Source organism: Enoplosus armatus, chromosome 14, assembly GCF_043641665.1.
Source record: "Enoplosus armatus isolate fEnoArm2 chromosome 14, fEnoArm2.hap1, whole genome shotgun sequence".
Lineage (NCBI taxonomy): Eukaryota > Metazoa > Chordata > Actinopteri > Centrarchiformes > Enoplosidae > Enoplosus > Enoplosus armatus.
Window position 1 is genome coordinate 4,785,205 of NC_092193.1, and position 21,058 is coordinate 4,806,262.

Consider the following 21,058-nt stretch of genomic DNA (forward strand, 5'->3'; position numbering starts at 1 on the left):
GGAATGTATTTGTCATGAAGTTAGCTTCGTTAGCGCTGCCTTTTGTTCTGTTTTCACAAAAAGATAAGGAATTATTTGGTGCCATTTGGACCGCGGATGAGTTTTAAATATTGCAGGGAGGAATAGCGGAAGAAGAAACAGCCATAGTGAGATTTTAGAGATGCTCATACTGCAGTTGGTTTGAACCAGCACACCATCAAGGTAAAAAGCTTCTACCTTGCCTTGCTGTCCTGTGGAAACATCAATAGCTCTGTGCCAGCATGACTTGAATGGTTGTGGTTGCACACATTAGGTCATGGCAGCAAACGAGAAGTTTACTTTTCAGTGCTACCCGCCCCTCCGTCGTTCTCGCTCTCTCACACCCTGTATCTCATCATTTCACACAACACCTGCCCTCTCACGTTTCTCTCACACTGATTTTTCATTCCTCTATTTCTTGCTCCTCTTCTTTTCAGAACTTTGAAAGCTACATGGCTCTTTGTCTCTCACCTTATTGCTCTCTCTGTCCACCCGTCGCTTTCCCATGTCTCTCTGTCTAATCATTTCTCTCCTTTCTTCTTCATTACTTCTTGATGATACCTGTTCGGTCCCTCACTACTCGCTGCACTCTTTTCACCTTTCCTTCTCCTCTCTTCTCTTCTCACTCTTGTCTTATTCATTCTTGTCTCTCTTCCTCATCTTTTTTCAGCGTTGCCTGTCTATGCTCCTGTCTGCTTCTCTCACCTTTTTTGTTTTTGCTTCCTCTTTATCCTCATCTCCCTTCTCGCCATTTGTCTTTCACACTCTTTTTCCACACAACTCTCTCCCTTTCAAAGCATTTTCTATCACTTTTTGGTTTTCTCTCTTACCCCTCTCCCTTCTCCTCATTCTCTCTAAGCTCCTCCACCTGTTTTTCTTATAAAAAAATAAAATCCACCTCTCCTTTGCTGTCTCTCGCCTTCCTTTCTCACCATTACCTCTTCCTAAACTGTTAGATTTTGAATGAAGAAACGGTAAAACAGAATGAAAAGTTTGGGTGTTTGTGCTTCATTTTCATGTTGTGACAAAGACGCACCCTTTTTAAGTGATGGCATCGTTTTATTTTATTTGAGCGTGTTTATTTAATGTGTGACTCTTAATTTATCATGATTGTGCTGTAATAGCTCATGTCAGTTGTTTTCATCGAGGAAATCGATTGCTGATCATTAACGTGGCAGACAATTGATTAAAGAAATTGCTTAAATTTGCATCTTTACGTTGTCATGGCTGCGTCTGTGTGTCAACACATTCTCATGAACATAATAAATGAACAATGCCTGGGTAGAACTTCACACCAACACACATTGCCTGCATCGAAGAGATGGTCTGATTAGATTTTACAGCACCTTGCTGCATTATTTTGCATATTAATGAGGACAAACTAATTTTCCCCGAGGCTACCATTGTGCCTTAATGCTTCTAGTTATGAATTAATATTAATACAAATATATTAATTGGTAATTCATGTATTATTTAGCCTAATGACCATATGAGTATAACTGGTTATGTTTTGATGTATTTGACTGTTTCCAAACAACCTGTTACCTCTGATGTGTCTCTTGCTCTCACTGATTTCACTCGCTGATCTGCTCTCAAGCTGTTTCAAGTTGTTCATTTAAAGCATCCTGGTGGCCCCAAATCGACCAGGACGCAAGAGATTAACGTCCCTAAGCTTCACACACAGGCTTTGGTGGCTCAGATAATTAGCAGCCACTCTGTCTGATCTTGAAAATCAGCGGTGATGGTCAATATAATCTGCTGCATAGATGGTTTATCCGCAGCGTTAACCCTATCAGTGTTTTTCCTGCACAGGGAAATATTTATCAGCTGCAAAAGCCTTTTAGTTAATTTAGAAATGGAAAAAAGTGAACTGAGAAGCAAACTGTAAAATGTCTCTGGTGAAGCATTTGGCTTTTGGCACAACGTAGGCATCCGACCAAAAGAGGGGGTGTGTTTAACACTTTAGTAACTGGATGAGTAGAAGAGACAGCAGCAGCAGACACGGCTAATCAAGTAGCAATAAATGTAGAGTAGAAAAAAAAATGTTAATGTGTTGACTTCCAAAGCATTTGGCAAACAAATTGAGGGCAGCTGCAGGTCCTGAAACAGCCTGAACATGTCTTCAATTTGATTGCCTGTATCCATGCCTTTTAAAGGCTCCAAGTTAGTTCTTGTACTGAGTTTAAATCACCAAGTTTTTTATAGTGAAACTTCTAGACAAATCTTCCGATTGCTTCAGCAGATGTTCCTTATATGCAGATTGGCAAATAATGTCATCTGGCTTTTTTTAAGTTGAAAATCCCTCCTCATCTCTCAACTGAACATAATCTCTTTGTTCATTTATAATTCCCTTTTGCTGTATCTTTGTTTTTTTTAAAGGTGAAGAAGGACTCTGTGGTATGCTGCGTCCTGGACGCAGAGGCAGTGGCCTGGGATCGTGAGAAGAAACAGATCCAGTCCTTTCAGGTCCTCACCACTCGTAAGAGAAAGGTATGGACAGAGAGGAATATAATAAGGTGGGAGAAGGATGAATGAAATGCTCGGGGTGTTTTAAAAAGGTAGAAAGTAGAAGATGATGAGAGAAGAGAAAAGAAGTGAAAAGGTTGAAGAGAGAAAACAAGGCAGAGATAACCAGAAGGTAGAGGAGAGGTAGATAATAGAGTGAAATGATCCGGCAGACAGAGAGAGATGGACGGAGAAAGAGCAGACAGAAAGAGAGGGAGAGATTGATAAGTAGGAGACAGAAGAGTCAAATGGAGAGAGGAGGGGGGGTGTGAGATTGCAAATGTCAGCAAGGTGTTTTTTCAGTTTTGATCAGAATAACGGCCTCTTTCCACTACACCAATCACATTAGAGTGAAACGGCTCCCTTTACCTTGTCTTTTTGTATGCATGATGACATCTTTGTAAATTAGGAGAGGAGAAATGGGAGTGCAAATATAGAGAACATGATGATGAAAATGGCTGAAAATTATTATCCTGATGATTTTTTTGCTAGATACTATACCGCCACTATGAAATCATGATTATTTGTAATGACGGTTTGATGCACAAACTGATTGTACTGCCCTTCTGGCATTTTGTAACAACATCTTCACTGTTTTGATACCATGAGAATGAAATATTTCGGATGAGGAGATGAAACCCGATATAGACTAATTAAACATCATTAATGGGCGGAGGGGAAAGTAATGAGGGAGTGAAAAGGAGAATGAAGGAGAAGGGGGATAAATCAGGAGTGAGGAGGTTTGAAGACTGCAGAGGGTTTATTGTAGACACTGACATGTCATTTTGTATTCCTGATCACACCTCAGTAACACTAGTCATAGAAGTTTGGGAATATCGTCAAATTTCGGAGAGTTTTCTTAAAGCAGAAAGTTAAGAGCCGGTTGCACCAGCTGTGGAGACGGTGGAGATTTAGGCATCACTCAATTCAAATGGATTGCTCCACAAAAACTATGTCTAACGTAGGGATTTGTTGCTGCTAGATATTAAGACCAATAACTGCCAGGTTTATCTGTTATGTAGCAAAAGGTAGTCAGACATCTTTGAGCTGAAGTTATTTAGCTACTTGCAAATGTTGAAAGGAAAACCTAATCACATTTGTGAGTGAAGTGAGTGAAAGGATTTAGATTCCATAAATGGATTTGATACTGTATTTGAATTAAATGAAGTGCTGTCCAACCCTATCCCTAGTTATGCAGCTTGTTTTACTGCAGTGACTGATTGCTTTTGATTTGAAAGCTGCCCAATATTTCCTGGCAACTGATTTATAAATAGCTAAACTAGCTAAGACATTTCTTAAAGGTGCCCTGTGGAATTTTTGTAAACAAAGTTTCTGTGTACATTTAGTTTTACTCACCAAAACATTACAAAAATTATATTTTTGATAGTTTTGAAACCTGCTTTGTTTACATCCATTTTTACTTGCCAGCAGTCTCCTTCCCTGCCTTTGTTGGTGCAGTGCTGTGTTTCTTTGAGTGTTACAACCACCTGTAGATCAGTGGAATAGTGTAAAACCCACATCACCCACTCGTAAAAACATTGCTCCATAGTACTACTAGTGGGTATCAGTACCCAGTATCTTTAAGTTTTAATGGTAAAACCTGGTTTAGAAAATCACTAGTTTGAAATCATCGTGTAGCTAGAAAGGAGGGACTTTACACGTGAGCAAAGTACTGAATTTACAAATAGCTGGTGCAACACAATCTTTGAATATCTTATTACTTTGGTAAAGTTATGGAAAAGTCATGAAATTTCACATCAGGGCCATGGTGGAAACACTGTTGTAAGGCAGAGTGGAGAGTCTAGAGACTGACGGGAGTAAACAAGAGTGGAATAAACAGGCGGAGGTACAGGAGAGTTCGAGATGGAGAAGCAGAAGAGGTGAGTCGAGGAGCAGGAAGAGACGGATGAAGCCAACGAGGAGGTGCAAAGCTGTTAAAAGGTAGAGGGGAGACGAGAAGGCGGGGTGGTTAACTTTCAAGATGAACGGGAGAGAAATCAAAGAGCTCTTTGTAACAAGTCCCAAGGTTGGATGTAGCGATTTGTGAATAAGATGCGTCTATTTGCATATTTTTGTCAAGGGAAAAATATTAAAATATATTTGTGTGTGTGTGTTATTTCCCTGCAGGACGTGGATGCCTCAGAGATCAAAGTCCAAGTGTGTGTGTACGCCTTTGACCTCCTCTATCTTAACGGCGAGGTAAGGTTCAGTGCTTATGAGGAAAATATTACCCAGAGATCTCTCTCAACGCTCCCGTTGTCATTTAAAACTGGCCTGTGTGCGTGTTTATTGTTTGTGAGCGTGCCCGCGTGCTCGTCGCCCCGCTGAGATGCCAACACCGTCCCTGAATGCCAATGATGGTGCTACTGGAGGCCGTAACTAGATAATGATTGTAACGCTCATTGTAATTCCAGCGGAGTGTGTCTGAGTGTGTCTGTCTGTCTGAGTCTCTTACTCTGTGTGTGTGTGTGTGATTGAGAGTGTGCATGATTCCATCCAAATAATACACAATTTTTAAGCTGATTTCCTAAAAGTCAGCCAAAGAAAATGCAAGTAAGTGACTGTTTCCATCAGCCGCAACGTTTTCCCAAGTGGACGGAAACAAAATTACAGAATTAAAAGCACCAGTGACTCTTAAGATGTGCCATTTCATTGCTGCTCCCCCCCTAATATGGCATTTATGTAAATGTTATGAATTAATTTGTCTCTGTACGTACATACTTTGTGACATTTTTTAGGCTGTTGCCCTTTTTTAAATTAATTAATTAATTAATTAATGATTTATTTTAATTGATTATTTCTCTCTTCTACACATTGTGACTGTCCAGTTCCCTGTGCTCTGCAGTCCTTGTCAGTGCTAACTCTGTTGTTGGGAAGGGCTCCTCATGCCCCCCCCCCCCCCCCCCCCCCCCCGCAGAACCCTCTGTGCCAACACCCAGCCAACCATTAGGGGCTGCTAGCAGGACTATAGCTACCACTGAGAGGAGAGAGGGAAACCAAGGTCATGTCCTTGATGCCATGTCTCTCTCTCATTGTTCTCTCTCTATTTTGGGGAATTCGGCAGGTTTAAAGACCAGAGGAGGAGTTAACATGCTACAATTAAACACATTTTACGCATGTTGGGGTTTTTTAAGGCTATATTTTTCAGACTAAGTATGTTAAAAGTTAACAGTTTTTAGGAAAAAAATAAATACAACTAAAATAAATGGGATTTTGTGGCAGTGTGGGGGGGGGGGGACGAAATAGTTTGACCATTAAAGGCAACACACACCAGCGGTGTATAACCCATCAAGAAATACACACCCTTTGTTCTCCATTTATGTGACATATTGGCAGCGTCTTGATGTGCGTGGAGAAACCACTGTCTTTTTACCCAGCGTTGACGCTTTTCAGTTCTCCAGAAAAGCAGCAATTGTATCGCATTCGCTTCCTGGATTAGCACATCCAGGCTGCTGTATTTTGGCTACTTCTTCTGTCTATATCACGCATCAGTGTGCGATTATGGGTCTTTTTGTCGTGCGTTGGTTGACAGCAATGCGCTGATGCTGCATCTGTATTTCTGCAAATTAAGAAAGACGAAGAATAAGAGGAAACAGGCCCTGCAACATAATCATTATTTGGAAAAACCTGCATATCTGTCAACATTTAGTGTTTCTCCTTTTATGAATATCGAGGTGTTTTCCATTTCGGCAAAGTATTAGATGTGTTTTGCGATATTTAGGGGATTTTGTGGCCAATTCATTCATGCCCCGAAAACTACAGTAGGTGGTTGGAAGCCTGCTCATAGTGATTGTGTGCAACCAAGACCGTGTGAGACTGTATATGTGTGTGTTTGTGTGGGCGTTTGTATGTGTGTCCAAAGCTGTCGTGACTGTGTATCTGTGAGTATACTCTGAGACTGTGTTTGTGTGTGTGTGGGTAGCTTGTTGAGATGGCATTTCATCCTTGTCATTGCAAGGCTCCAAGCTATGAAGGGGAAATGGTTGTAATGATACACAGTTTTGCCATTTGTAATGATGTGTGTGTGTGTGTGTGTGTGTGTGTGTAGTCCCTGGTGCGACAGCCGTTGTGTCGGCGTCGGGCTCTCCTGAAAGAAAGCTTCTCAGAGGTGGAGGGAGAGTTTGTGTTTGCCCGATCCATCGACTCCGACAACACCGACACCATCGCCGAGTTCCTGGAGCAGTCTGTCCGAGGTGTGTGTGTGTGTGTGTGTGTGTGTGTGTGTGAGACGGAGACTTCTTACTAGCTTTGTCTTGAAGTTTTTGTGTGTGTGCTCGCTGTGTACTTCTGTCCTCGCCTGCTGTTCCCATGCATCTTGAACCTTTTTTGTGTGTGGGTGTGTTGCGTGCGAGTTTCATTTCATTTGTGCTCTTGCCTGCTGCCTTTATGTGTAAATTGTGAGGGGTGTGTGTAGTAGTTGTGTACTTCTTTCCCTGCCTACTGTCTTTATTTTGCCTGTATGTTGGTTGTTTTATTGTGTTTTTTTCCTGAGTATGTGTGAGTTGTGTGATTGAGTTTCCTCTTGTGGTGTGTGTGTGTGTGTGTGTGTGTGTGTGTGTGTGTGTGTGTGTGTGTGTGTGTGTGTGTGTGTGTGTGTGTGTGTGTGTGTGTGTGTGTGTGTGTGTGTGTGTGTGTGTGTGTGTGTGTGTGTGTCTGTGTCTGTGTCTGACTCTGTATATGAAATAGAAACATGTTTCCCTGTGTGTACTATGTGTGTATGTGAGTTATATTCCAGTGTCCTTGTCTACTGTCTTTCTGACCTTTTGTGCGTGTGTGTGTTTTTGTGTGTGTGTTTCAGAAGGAGACAAAGACCTTCCATGTATCTGAAAGATAATCTGTTAATTTCCTTTCTGCCCAACTAGAATCGTGTTTTGGTGTATCAATTTGAGTGTGTGTGTGTGTGTAGACTCCTGCGAGGGCCTAATGGTGAAGACTCTGGAGAAGGATGCCACCTATGAAATCGCCAAGCGCTCTCATAACTGGCTCAAGGTGTGTGTGACACCGAAGTAACTCACTTTAGACATTACGCTGTCGGTAAATGTGGGCACGCATCGACCCAAACACTTGTGTATGACACCAACCTTTGTTCTCTTGTGACACAAACACATAGAAGTGAGCACACATTGAAGCAGCACTGACTGTTAGGGTAGGCCGATTGGTATATTGGCTGAGTCCAATTAGTTTGGGGCGAGGATAAGGTGAAGGCAAATGTATTCAAACATTTTCCAAACATCTTAACACTTTTACACACATTGATATTAGATTTCTGGAGGATAGGAACGATTTAAAGACTATTAGCTTGTCAACATTCAGGCAGCAGTTTAGACCTCTGACAGCTCCCATTGTTGATAAATGACACTTAATTGTGTCCTCTGGCATTTAATTTATGCAAATAAGATTAATACCTTTTTATTTTTAGAGTCATAACTGATCCCATTTTGTTAATATTGAGATGCATTTTTGAGCTCCAGTAATGCATTGCATAGCATTTGTGCTATATTGTGCCATGACATATTGTTGCATCCTTAATCATGAAATATACGATGATATCCCTCTCATGGTGTTGTCCTCCCCTCAGCTGAAGAAGGACTACCTGGAGGGGGTGGGCGACACAATGGACCTGTGTGTGATTGGCGCCTACCTGGGAAAAGGCAAGAGGACGGGCACCTATGGGGGCTTCCTGCTGGCCTGCTACGACGACGAGAACGAGGAGTTCCAGTCCGTCTGCAAGGTGTGTGTCTGTACAGTGCATGTTTTACAACGATACAAAGCATAAATGAAGCTTCAAAGGTACAAGTTTTTCAAGTTTAATGTTGTTTTTAGAGTAGTTTAACTTATCATTTTTCACAATCTGCATAACACAGTCTCTGAAATGTTTTACGAGCAGATCCATACTTACCAAACCCCTATTTAAGAATAACAAATGGCTAGATGTCCTTCATTTCTTCATTCTCTGAAAAAGTTAGAACTCCAGCAACGTTTGTGGTATAAATAACACATGTGTTTGACCAACACGATTCAGCTTATGACCTTCATAAGGGTAGAGTTATTATTTATACCACAAGTGTTGCTGGAGTTTTAATGTCTTCAGACTTTTTCCCATTTTCTTTGCACTTTGAAAGTAGCTGTTTCTGACACAACTTCACCTACTTTCATTCTATGAAAACCACAGAACCGTTCAGTCAGTATATTTCAGTGGAAGGAGCTTTTGAACGAAGGTGTCCTTCGATTGGGGCTGCGTGATTGTTATCGGTTATAAAGGTTCACACTCAACAGCATGCTGCTCTTCTCTTTTTCTTCCCATCTTATTAACATCAGGGGAATAGTGCACAAGGAAATGTTTTAAATGTCAGTGCATTTCTGTATTTGGCCTGGCCAAAGGAACCAAATTAAAGTGATTTTATACTTCTGGCCTGGACATGTATGTCAACATGTTCAGGCAGCAGTTGAATCCTCAAGTTCATAAATATAATATATGTAATTTAATTTTGCCCTCTGGCAGTTTATGTATGTAAACATGTAACCTTTGGGAGGCGAGACTGATAAAAATTCAGATCTCTTAAAATAAGGAGCTCTGTAGAGTTGAGTGTTCACATCTGTTTAGAGTGTGTGTGTGCTGCAGGGTGTTTTTATGTGTTTGTTGTTTGTTGTATTAAGTGTGTGTGTGTGTTTTTGAGCTGTCACTTCTCCTCTCAAATCTGAGTTGGAGGAAAATCTTTGTGTGTGTGTGTGTGTGTGTGTGTGTGTGTGTGTGTGTGTGTGTGTGTGTGTGTGTGTGTGTGTGTGTGTGTGTGTGTGTGTGTGTGTGTGTGTGTGTGTGTGTGTGTGTGTGTGTGTGTGTGTATCTTAGGATAAGTGGTAAGCATGTATTGGTGCATGCGTGACCGCTTGTGTGTATTTATGTGTGTGTGTTTGAGATAATGAGAGCGTGAACAAGCTCGAGTACGACTTCACCACAGAGCATAAATTTTGTCTCTTCTGTCCTGCGAAAACCTTCCATCTCCATTTTTTTTCCTTCTGTTACTTTTATGTCTTTATCCATGGAAAAGGGATTTACAGAGCAGCAAGCACACACGCACACTTTCTCCAGCACCGCCCGCTTCACTTTCACGTACTTACACACATTCACACCTGGGAGCTCGCTGGTACAACCACAGCGTTCTGCTGTTGGCCACTGAGCAGCTCCACTGGAGCAGATGGAGCTTAAAGCGCCCATTAGATTACCGTGTTAACTTTTTCAGCCAGTGCCCCCCCCCCCCCCCCCCCCCCCCCGTTTTCACTGTTTCTCCTATAAATAAAATCTCATTGGAGAATGTTTTCACACTTGAGATGACTATCCTGGATAAGGTGAGGCGAGGATGGATGTTGCGTTTAAATTACGCAACAGAAGACACGACTTGCTGTGTAAAATGTGAAAAATGTCAGAGTTCCTGCCTTTTGTCTGTTATTGATTTTCATATTAACCTCTCTTCGCTTTGATAGCTCTGCAGTGTTTAGAGCCCTTCAATTTTCAGATATATAATTTAGAGGGTGTTTTTGGCAATTGTCATCATTTTTTTTTAACTTTTAGCTCTAACCAAATGCTGACTGAGTCAGAGTGACCTGGTGCATCCAATCATATCGTATCATAGATTTATTATGTGGGCGATAGCCGTGGCCGGAGGCATTATGTTTTCAGGTCGTCCGTCCGTCCCACTCTCGTGAACGCGACGCCTTGGACAGGATGAACTGATTACAATTTAGTGGTCAAAGGTCACTGTGATGTCACAATACATGATTTTGGTCATAACTCAAGAATTGATGACCATATTTTACAATTGGTCGGACAATTAATTGGTGACACTTTTGAGTAAACAATAACGTACGGGCTTTCCTCCATCTCATCCATTCTGCCTTTCACTTCCTGCCTCATTCTGAATTTCGAGCGTCATTGGAATCACGTGACTGCAAACGACCTATTGCAGTGCGCCGCTGATCGTGATCCTGTGGGTGAGTTTCACCGCAGGTCATAGAGAGGCTTTGCACGTAAGAGAAAATAATTCAAAACATTTTGTGCCGCTGTACTCTAGAAGAATACATCTTTACATAGTACTCAACTACACGTGTACCTGTTTAGCCAATTCATCTATGGAAATCCTTCAGTAATCAGTTCAACAATGTATATTCGCTGGAATCAAACATATGTATCATCAATATGGTGATAACCTCCATTCAGCCAAAAAATACACTTTATATCTTTTTTTTTTATTCAATTCCAAGTGATCACTACATATATTACGAGTCTGGACAGACATCGATGTAAACTCATACAACTGCGGGCCGATGATTCTAGCTAACTCTGTTATTCACACTTTCAGCTCAGAGCTCGGCCACATTAAGATGGAGTCTCAGTGACCATTCTGAGGTGTCCTGGCTGGCATTCCTATCTGATCTCAGTTATGTGTGGATAACTTGGCAGTTACACCTTGTTCTTAAAGTTGTGTTGGTGCACCACCTCCCCCGTGCACAGTAACTTTTGTAATATTTAAAAGTACACAGAGGCCTGCAGTCTTTTAAAGAGCCAAAAGGAGTTTGTTTCATAATGAAGTGGCGGACTGACGTGTGTTGGTGGGCCTCCGTGTAACCTGCCACAATGTAGATAGTGCAGGCAACGTCATGCGTCTTTGCCCTTTCACAAATACATGGCAAAAAAACTTGACAACAGTGGTGGAATGCGTACATTACTCAAGTATTGTGCTTATGCAAAGCACTTCAAAAATGTTACTAATATTTCCATTTTATAATACTTAAAACTTCTATTTCAGAGAGAAATATTGTTCTTTTAACTCCACTACCTTATCTGATAGTTATAGTGACTAGTACTTTTCCTTGTGATACTTCTAGAGATGAGCCCTGAGCCAAAGTGTTTTGCTGCTAATGATTTTGTTGTGATTGCTGGACCTGTACTTTTAATGGAGTATTATTTTATAGTGGGACTTTTACTTAAAAAATCTCAATACTTCCACCCTGGCTGACACTGTGACAATATGAGTGAGTTTTTCTGACACTGTCGCAATAGTTAAAGGTACTTGACAGAGCCAGGAGGGTCTGTGTCCACTACATGAAAATATTAGCAAACTGCTGATTTGAATAATTGTGAAATCCCTGTCTCAATCTTTCCACGTCAGTATAAATGGTATAAAATGAGTCTTTCACATCTCTGTAGTCTTGTGGTTTAGGGTGTGTATCATGCGACTGCAGCGCTAACAGTTCCTCTGTGCTGCTTTTCATCCTTTCTTTTTCTTTTTCACTCTTCAATGTCAGCCATAAAACAAAGGCATAAATCCATAAAAAGATCATCTTGTTGTCCTTGACTTGGGAAACTTCAGGAACCCTCAGTTTGAGAGGCTCGTCCGTAGCTGAAAGCAGAATTTAACCCACATTTCCATTTCCCAAATGTAATCTCAACTCTACGTCCGGCTGAAATGCCCTTGAGCGAGATGTGAGTCGGAGAAGAACTGCTATTTTCAATACCTTAATTGGTACCATACTGGTATCTAAAAACATTTAAATGTTACCCAGTCTACCTCTTAGTCATGTTAGCTCTCACATATACACACCTGTATTGATCAAATTAAGCTGCTGTGGAGGGTCTGATCTCATTCAGCAAAGCAAACACTTCTTTGTATTTCTCTACACAAAGAAAAACACCTACAGGTGCTCCACAGTCTGTCTGGAAGAGGACTTGGCCTAGCCAGACAGATAAAAGTGAATGCATAGAGGTGCCACAGTTGAACGAAACACCCCTTAAACCCTCTTTTGGTGACTGCAGCCTTAGAAACATAAAGCTTCTGGTGGACATCTGCTGAATTCACCTTTTTATAATACATCTGTGAGCTGGAAAATGCTATATTTGCATGATATACCGGCCTTTTTTCTTTCCCTTTCTGTGCATGTCAGCCCGCTAGGTGATTCTCGTGTCTCAGCAGGTTCAAGTCTTTTGAGAGGTGACATGACGCTTCAGGCAAAGCAGGCAGACAAGGCGCTCGTGGTGTAGGGGGGATTTGCTTGCTGTTCTGTGTTCTGCCGCTTGCTGCCAAATGTCTGCTGTCTCACCATGAGGGAATACGTGTGTGTGTGTGTATATCTGAGTGTGTGTGTCTGTCTTATCTCCTTTCGTCTCTTCCAGATCGGGACAGGCTTCAAGGATGAAGATCTGGAGCAGCATTACAAGTTCTTAAAGGTAAAGTGGCACGGCGTGATTGTCGCACTTACCAGCCCGGTAAAAATCCCAACTCAACACTCGCACATTGATTCATTTTTTCAAGTCATAACCGGGGCTTTTAACATTCCCCAGCTTCATCTTTTAAAACAGAATCAGTCATTTTTGAGGTTATAAGAGCCAGAATGAATGTGGCTGAGGTCACTGGGACGCTTTCATTCTACAAATAGCCATTCCTTCGTTTAATTCGTCATTCATTCTATCTTTTCTGATATAAATGGAGATATCCTTGCCAAAGTGAGATGACGAGTGTGCAAATACACTCAAATACTGCAATCATTTTGTAAGCGACGCTGCTTTTAAGGTGCAGAGAGAGAGAAGTCAGAAAATAAGCTCAGCTATTACAGGAAATCTTTTTTTTGTTTTCTTTCCCCAGGCTTGTCTACTATTCTGAACGTGCCATACATCACCTAAAATAAATTACAGAAATATCAATAATTTGGCTTTAAAACACATGTATTTGCTTGCAAATGTGTGAATTTAGTCCATTCTTGGAGCATATTGGGCAGAGATCATAAACTACGTCTGTTCCACTAATAAAAATCTACATTTGGAGTAACTGTGCAGGCGTGCTCTGACGTTGGGTAATGAATTGCTTTTTCAATTTACATTTGAAGAGGTTTGTTCCAGAGCAGCAGAGCAGCAGCATTTGAAGAAATTGACAACTGCCCTCTGAAAATGATAACTGTTGTGAGAGTCACAATTCATTTGAGTACTCTGTTGACTTTATCAGCTAAATTTAGATCTGCTTTTACAGAAATAAGAGCAGAGAGGCTTTTTAAAATGCAGTCGCCTCTTTATGAAAGTGACTAATTATGAGATTATATTCACTGTACAAACCTGGTACACAATGTGGTGCTTTGGAATAAAATAACCTTAAAGTAATATTGTAAAGGTTAAGGGTGTAGACTCAGTGGTACAAACTGCTGTACAGTGCAGAATCACAGTGAAACAGTGATTGAGAAGGTGGTGTAACCTTTTTTTTTTCCCCCAGACCAATACAGCCTGTACTGTAGTGCTTTGTAATGAAGCCCTCCATCTGAAAGTGATGGATGGTGAATTAAGGCGAGCCGCTGGTGGCCGTGTTGCTTTAGTTGCAGTGCTGCAGGCCAATGGGACTCCAGACAGGGAGCTGATTGGCTCAGTTCACACTCCTCTGGGTGGCGAGGGGCTGTGCTGTAACAAGGGACGCACCGATCCCCTTTTTATTTATTCTGTTACTTGAACTCAGGATTTGGATCTTGAACCAGTGCTCCTTTTTTCTTTTCAATTCACAGTCTACATAGCTCACTGTGTGGAACTGGGGTTCTTCTTCAGTGTGTGAGATAACATGAGGCTGCAGCCAACAGTTTCAATCGATTACTTGATAAACAGGAAATTAATCTGCAACTATTTTGATACTAGATTAATCGTTAAATCGTGAATATTTGCTAGTTTTTTTTAGTCTTCTATGATGGTAATCTGAATATCTTTTTTGTGTTGATCGGACAAAACAAGCAACATAAAGACATCAGCTTGGGCTCGGGGAAATTGCGTGACATTTTTCTCTATTTTCTGACATTTTTATTTTAAACGGTTTCCGTTTATTAGAACGTTGGTCTAATTTTTGCATTTTTGTCCTCCCATTTCTATTGGATATGTTAACATTGTACTCACCAAGTAAATATCTGAGATCTGGGAATGTGGCAGCATTGCTATGGAAGCAAAAATCACTTTATTTGGAGGTAAAAACCGAAAGAGAGAGTGCTCAAGATATCGACAATACACAACTAAAGCAAGTACAGTAGATCAAAGTTAAACCAGGAAGTCTTTACAGCAATATCACCAGGGTTTTTTTAGACCTCAGATATTTACTTGGTGAGTACAGTGTTATTATTACTGATTAGAAATGATGAACACTATGATTCATATTCAGTAGTATGTACAACCCACAGCACCATTTCCATCAGTGTGGTAACACATCATGTCATACTCACCACTCTTCTAACAGAAATACAGTTTCGGGTTTTTTTTGAGTGCTGTTAAGAAAAACAGCACTTCCTGCACAGATGTTTCACATTTAAACTTTTACCAGGAAGAGGAGAAATTATACCCTGTTGAGCTGTTGGCAGAATGCTTTTATAGGAGGCCATATGGACCCAAGTTGTATTTAGCTAAAATGTACCTTTTAACAATCGGGTGACATTCTGTAGTGACCATTTGCTTTACTTAAGCTGCCACTGAGGGATTTGTTTTTGATATAGCTATAAGTCAAGCTTTTTTAGCTTACCATTAATGCTGCATAGTCTGCAAAAGCGGTGTGCTTCCCCCAGCAGCAACACCTGCACTTGATTATAATTACTCTCCTAAAATAAGTCTCTTTACATATGCCCTCAAGATGGATGCTTCACCCAGTGCTCCGAGGTGTAAATGACTCAAACACATTATAATGTTCAAGAAGGCTCGTAAATTGGTGTATTTTATGACAGTAAAGACTAAGAGTCTAACTTTAATGTGGATCATCCTCGTCTCGCTGATGCCCGACCTGTAAATATATAGGTGCATCGTTAGCTCGTGTCTATCAGCAGCAATGTTTTATAAGAGTCTGCACGCCTACCAGCTCACTCATTGTAATTCATTCTGTATAAGAGTGTCACTTGAATGCCTACAGTATAAATAATGTGTGCGAGAAAACCAGCACCACTACTGCTGGAGCCTTATTTTCCCAGCATTATTTAACTATGACCCAGTTCTGTGGACACTGCAGCAGTCTAGTTAACATTTCACTGTTACAGACTCACAGTCGCCGAAAGGGCTGTTTTACGCCTAAACAAGATGGGTGTCATTTTGTAAAAGTGTGACACCTACGCTGACAGAGTGATTGCTTGTGTCAAAGTTAAAAAGACACCATTAAATATTTTAGAAGTTGACGGTTTTCTCAGTCTGCTTGCAGAACAGGAGCAGTTGGGCGGAGGCCTGAGCTCAGCTGCAAGGTTTTATGATTCTTTTTTAAAGAAAAAAAAATTCTTAAGAGGTGAATATCAGGTAACAAAAACGTGCATATCAAGGTGTTTGAGTGAAACCTTTCATGTAGGTGTATGATAATGTGGTTTGGAAATCACCCTCTCATGTTGCCCCTCAGGCAAGTAGGTATCATTTGAATATGAGTGTGTTCAAACTCTGCGCTGTCTCTTGGGAAGTGATTGTGAGGCAGCGGCAGGATTCAGCAGGGCAACCAAAGCCCCTCTGTCACTGTCTCTCTATCAGGTGAATGCGGTGACCTATTTTTCACATTGTTCACGGCTGTATGTATCTACAGTAAACGTGTTCATATTTCAAAATGTGAGGATTTACTGCTTTTTTCTGTTTTTACATCGTCATAAATTGAATATTTTGGGGTTTTGTGACATCACTTTAGGCTCTGGGAACTTGTGACTTTGTTTGACTTGTTTAATATTTAATATAATTTGTGATGAAAATGGTCATTATGTAATCTGTGTTCTCCAGGAGCACATCCTGCCCAAGCCCCGTGCCTACTACCGTGTCGACCAATCGGCAGAGCCCGACGTGTGGCTGGACGCCGTGCAGGTTTGGGAGGTGAAGTGCGCCGACCTGTCGCTGTCGCCTGTCTACAAGGCTGCCATGGGAATGGTCAGTTCAGCATGTTAACCTCCCCCTGCTCCCCCCCAACTCTCCCATCATGTGTTCCCACTGATAAATTCTGCCTGTTATGGTCTGTTGCCTACAATGAAAAGTCACAATTAGCCTCTTAATTGAGTTATTAAAAATGTTGTAAAAGATGCTGGATTTAATGGAACAGATACTTCCATTAGCTGTTGGACTCGGTCCCACAGTGCACATAAAGGGTTTGCCGTAACATTATACAACTCTCATTTTAACCAAAGTTGAAGTAAAATGGCACGAAGATGAACAAATTCTCTCTATCTGGAAACATTTAAAGGAAAAGTTTTTACCCTCTTTAGTTGTAACACAAAAGGTGTTGCTTTTCATTGTCAATAAACCTTAAATTTTATTTTTAAACCCTTGAATTTGAGATGGCTGGATGAGAGAAACAAATGAGACCTTTGCTAAGAGGATTAGTAGTGTCTACATATCATCAACCACCTTAGTTTAACAAGACAATTTATCAAATGACTTTATGGCTTTAAACAACAGCTGCGGCTTCTTCCTTCAATACAAGTCTTGAAAGTTTGGAAAATGCTTAATTTCAACCGTTATGTTTTGAAGGTTAGGAATGGGGATGTTGTTCGCAATTGGATTTATAGTAACAATTTAGATGTGATGATGAAGGCTTCGAAAATCTGGAAGTCTTTGGTTTAGGTACCTTGAAAGTGCTTTTACTCTTAAAAAGCTGCACAAACCCTGTAAATAGTTGGTGGAAACAATGGTGTAAGGCCAGAAAATAAATGACTGCTGCTGCCAATGTCACTGGAAACCTCTTAACTTTCTTTGATTCATTTGATTACTGTTCTGTAGCGAGTAATGTAATAAGAGTATTTTAGAGGAGTTTTTGTCGATGAACTGAAAGGGTGTAAAAACAATATTATTATTTTTTTAATCTTTTAACTTTTGATGTTTTGAAACCTTGAACTAATGGAGTTTTAATAGCTGTCAAAGGCTGACAGTCATGAGTCTCCATTTTCACTACAGAACAAGTAACACAGGACAAATGCTCACATGCATCAATTGGCTGTACATTGTATACTAATTGTGATTCTGTCGACCCGTCTGCCCTCAGGTGGATCCAGAAAAGGGCATCTCTCTGAGGTTCCCCCGCTTCCTTCGGATCAGAGACGACAAGAAGCCTGAGGACGCCACGACAGGAGCTCAGGTACATCAGATTACCTGGACTATGTGAGGGGTGTGAAATCAGCAGTGCAGTGATGTACAGATACACACTTTAAACATCAAATACTGTCTGTAGAAGGTGTGTGAAGGCCCAGGAGGTCGAGTAGGTCGGCCTTGTGCAATATAATAACTTCTGTGAACCGGTAAAAATTCAATCATATGTTTGTTTGGTCACGTTACTTGAAGAGCTCTATAGAGATGATGCATCATCATCACGGTCACCTCACAAGAGCTGTCCTGTAAAACTTCAAGGGTGAAAAGCACTGCAAGGACAATCTTCTTTTATACTGGCATGGGTTTATGTAGTGGCCTCCCACTGCAGCATGAACAAAGCTGTATAACAGTCAGGTAAAGCAGTTCAGTGGTGGAGTCTGGGTAATATACTGTGAGGCAGCAAACAGTGAATTATATTGTACAGTAGACATATGCAGGTCAGCTGCACCTACACCTGAAGACGCACACATACCCAACTATCCAACACCAAAGACACCAACATGTAACCTTTATCTCTTCAATGGGCTTCTCTTATTGTCGCTCTGTATATGAATGGACACCACACTTTGAACAGTGACAATACGTTTTGCCAAAGACATACATTTAAATGATTTAGGATGTTTTTATTTATTCTAAAATGATGTTTACTTGCTTCTCTCTGACCTGCCTGCTGACCCACCAGCACATCATTTATTTATGATTCAACCAACCTGAATTACTAGTCAATGCACACATCACTGTGTTATTGTATATGATATGGAATACCTTATACAAACGATCTGTTTAACTGTTTCTGGAGAGGCTGTTGAGATTCACCTCTTCAAGTTCTCTTGAAACATAAAGACCAAAACTATTCCAGTCCAATTGTTTATCACATTTTTCTAAAGCCCAATGTGGCCTCTTCAAAATGCTTGTTTTCTCCAACCAACAGTCCAAAAGCCAAAGATGTGTAATTTTCTATCATTTAAGAGAAGAAAAAGCAATAAAATCTCACATTGGAGAAACTAAAACCAGCATATGTTTGGCCTTTTAGCTTAAGAAATTGCTTAAAAGATTATCAAAATTGCTAGATATAGCTGACATCACCTTGAATTTGTTTTGATATTTCGGTTCCCAATTCATATAAACTAGAAACTTTAGTTTTTACAGCAAGGTAAGGAAGAGTTGAATACTGTCAAAACTCAAATGTGTTCTTGTTCAACACTCAAGTTCACTTCAGCAGGGTGGCACATTTGATTTTTGCTGAATTTACCGTCAGCCAACCCTTGTGATAATCTGAGATCGAAATATTTGCCGTCCCTTAATCTGATGTAGGGCCGTGACTAATTATTTTCTTAGTCATTTCATCTGCCTGTCATGTTCTTGACTAATTAATTTATCGCTTAGTCTTTAACATGTCTGTCAAAATTATAAAAAAAAATCAGTGTCCTTAAGTCCAAGGTGACATCAAGAGTTGCCCTGGATATACAAACTCTGACTGACAACCAAATCCAAACCAGGTGGCACGCAAGCGTTGCTCATTGTTGTGTAACTGCATACATGACATTTTCATACATTTTGAGTTTTGATGAGGCCCAAAATATCAAGCTAAAGACTGGATTTTCTCTTAACCTGAATTCTAAACCAGCTTAACTTTTTTTTTATAAGGTCTGAATCCTATTATTATAGTGTGAATTTTCACTGACTTGAATTTAACAGCCAGTCAACTGTGGAGTCGAGTAGATTTGTGCAGGAGTCAGGTGTGAACATCAGCTGCATTTAAATGACTCCTCTGTTAGTTAGTTTAGGATGCACACACGTTCGTTATCTTAAAGCATAGTTTCACATTCTGTGATTTAGCAGACGATTCAAATGAAACCAGACCTCATTCAAGTCCGAAGGAGTTAAGAAAACGTGGAGGCTGAACGGCTTTGACCCAGTCGGTGTCAGACTGAGAATCAAAGCTTTATTTTGATCCCGTGTAGGAGAAATAATGTGATGTTTCGTTGTTTTCACCACACTGTGCCACCCTGCTGTCGTGGTACTGCTGGTTCTGGGTGAGCCTGCTGAATGCAGTTTAATTAGTCTTAAAACCTGCCAACATAAAAGCCAGGCACGTGCACGTGATGCTTGCAACTGCTCAACGCTTGTTTGCTCGTCAAGTTGACTTTTGAAACTTTGAAGACAGGGATGGAATAGACGGTGGCTGATGTCTCCCCTCCTTTGATTGGTCACTTTAAATACTGACCAGGATCACTTTGAAGACCTGCACACTTTGAACAGATTTATGTTACTGGGGTGTTGGAAGTGACCAATCAAAGGAACGGAGACATCCGCCGCTGTCTATTCCATCCCCACCTCCGAAGTCTCAAACGTTTTGAGCGGGTAGGGATGGTCGAGCTCACCCTTGTCACGGCCTCATGTTAGCGAGACCACATTATTCTGCGCGTGGAGCAGAAATGGATCCTTTCCCGCTCGCGGATGCTGCTCTGTGTGCTCGTATTATGTGCATGCGCCTGTTTTTTTATGTGCGTGGGTTTTGAGACTAATTAAACGCCATACTGCTGTTCACACATTATTCATTGTCCCGCCTTCCACCCCCTCTCCCCCCAAACCCTGATGAGCTCAAGTGAACACAACCTCTGTCTCCCAGTCAGCAGCTGGGAGTCACCGACTTCAAAGCCCAGGATATGAATAATCAAACTGTTATTTTTAGCTTTTCCTCTTCATGTTATTGACCTGACTTCATGATCTTCATCCCCCCCCTCCTTCCCCTCCTGCCTTCTCTCTTTCATGCATGCTATCTCATGCGAACCCTCTCCCCTCCCTCTTTCTCTCTCAATATCTCACTTCCTCTCCATCTCTGTCCATCTCTTCGGCTCCCTGCAGATCGCTGATTTGTACAAGAAGCAGCAGCAGATTCAGAATCAGGGGGAGAAAGCTGACCTGGAGGACTACTACTGATCGTCTGGTCATCAGCAGAGAATAATAAATAATGGCAATTTCAAAATAATTGTAAATAGCTTCTTTCTTTTTGTAATGTTGAATGAAAATAAAGGCACATGCCAGTTTTAAGCATCCAGTTATTTGTGTTATTGATTTTATTGAAGCTGCTCCCTTCCCGACTCCGATTTCCCTTTCAGAGCCAAAATTGCATAAATATCTTGCCGCATAAGGCGCACATAAATTCCAAAAACCCCAAATCGACTCAGTAGTTACAGCATACCTGCTGGTAATAGATCCCTATCAAAAAATTCACTGTGCAAAACCGCCCAGCAGCAAAACATTAAATGTATGGGCGGCATACCAATACTTTCAGTTGGCCTGATTTCTGCTTGAGTGCTCAAAAGGCGGCAGCAAAGTGCATTCAGCGTGTGCGGTAATAAGAGGACAAGCCAAGGAGATTGCCGGCTGCCTGAAACGTTATTAGAAGTAGAAAAAGACGCGGGAGCT

At 41.1% G+C, this 21,058-nt stretch overlaps 1 protein-coding gene across 1 annotated transcript in view; it reads left to right on the forward strand.

The window, feature by feature from the left end:
- The window catches only part of lig1 (ligase I, DNA, ATP-dependent), a 40,856-nt gene extending 20,169 nt beyond the window's left edge, over positions 1-20,687 (forward strand). The window contains exons 19-27 of the mRNA XM_070918766.1: positions 2,398-2,508; positions 4,651-4,722; positions 6,572-6,716; positions 7,430-7,512; positions 8,102-8,254; positions 12,692-12,745; positions 16,271-16,414; positions 17,523-17,615; positions 20,495-20,687. Coding sequence (XP_070774867.1) covers positions 2,398-2,508; positions 4,651-4,722; positions 6,572-6,716; positions 7,430-7,512; positions 8,102-8,254; positions 12,692-12,745; positions 16,271-16,414; positions 17,523-17,615; positions 20,495-20,569 — 930 coding nt within the window. The 3' untranslated portion in view covers positions 20,570-20,687. The remainder of the gene's footprint in view (positions 1-2,397; positions 2,509-4,650; positions 4,723-6,571; positions 6,717-7,429; positions 7,513-8,101; positions 8,255-12,691; positions 12,746-16,270; positions 16,415-17,522; positions 17,616-20,494) is intronic.
- Positions 20,688-21,058: the final 371 nt, after the last annotated feature.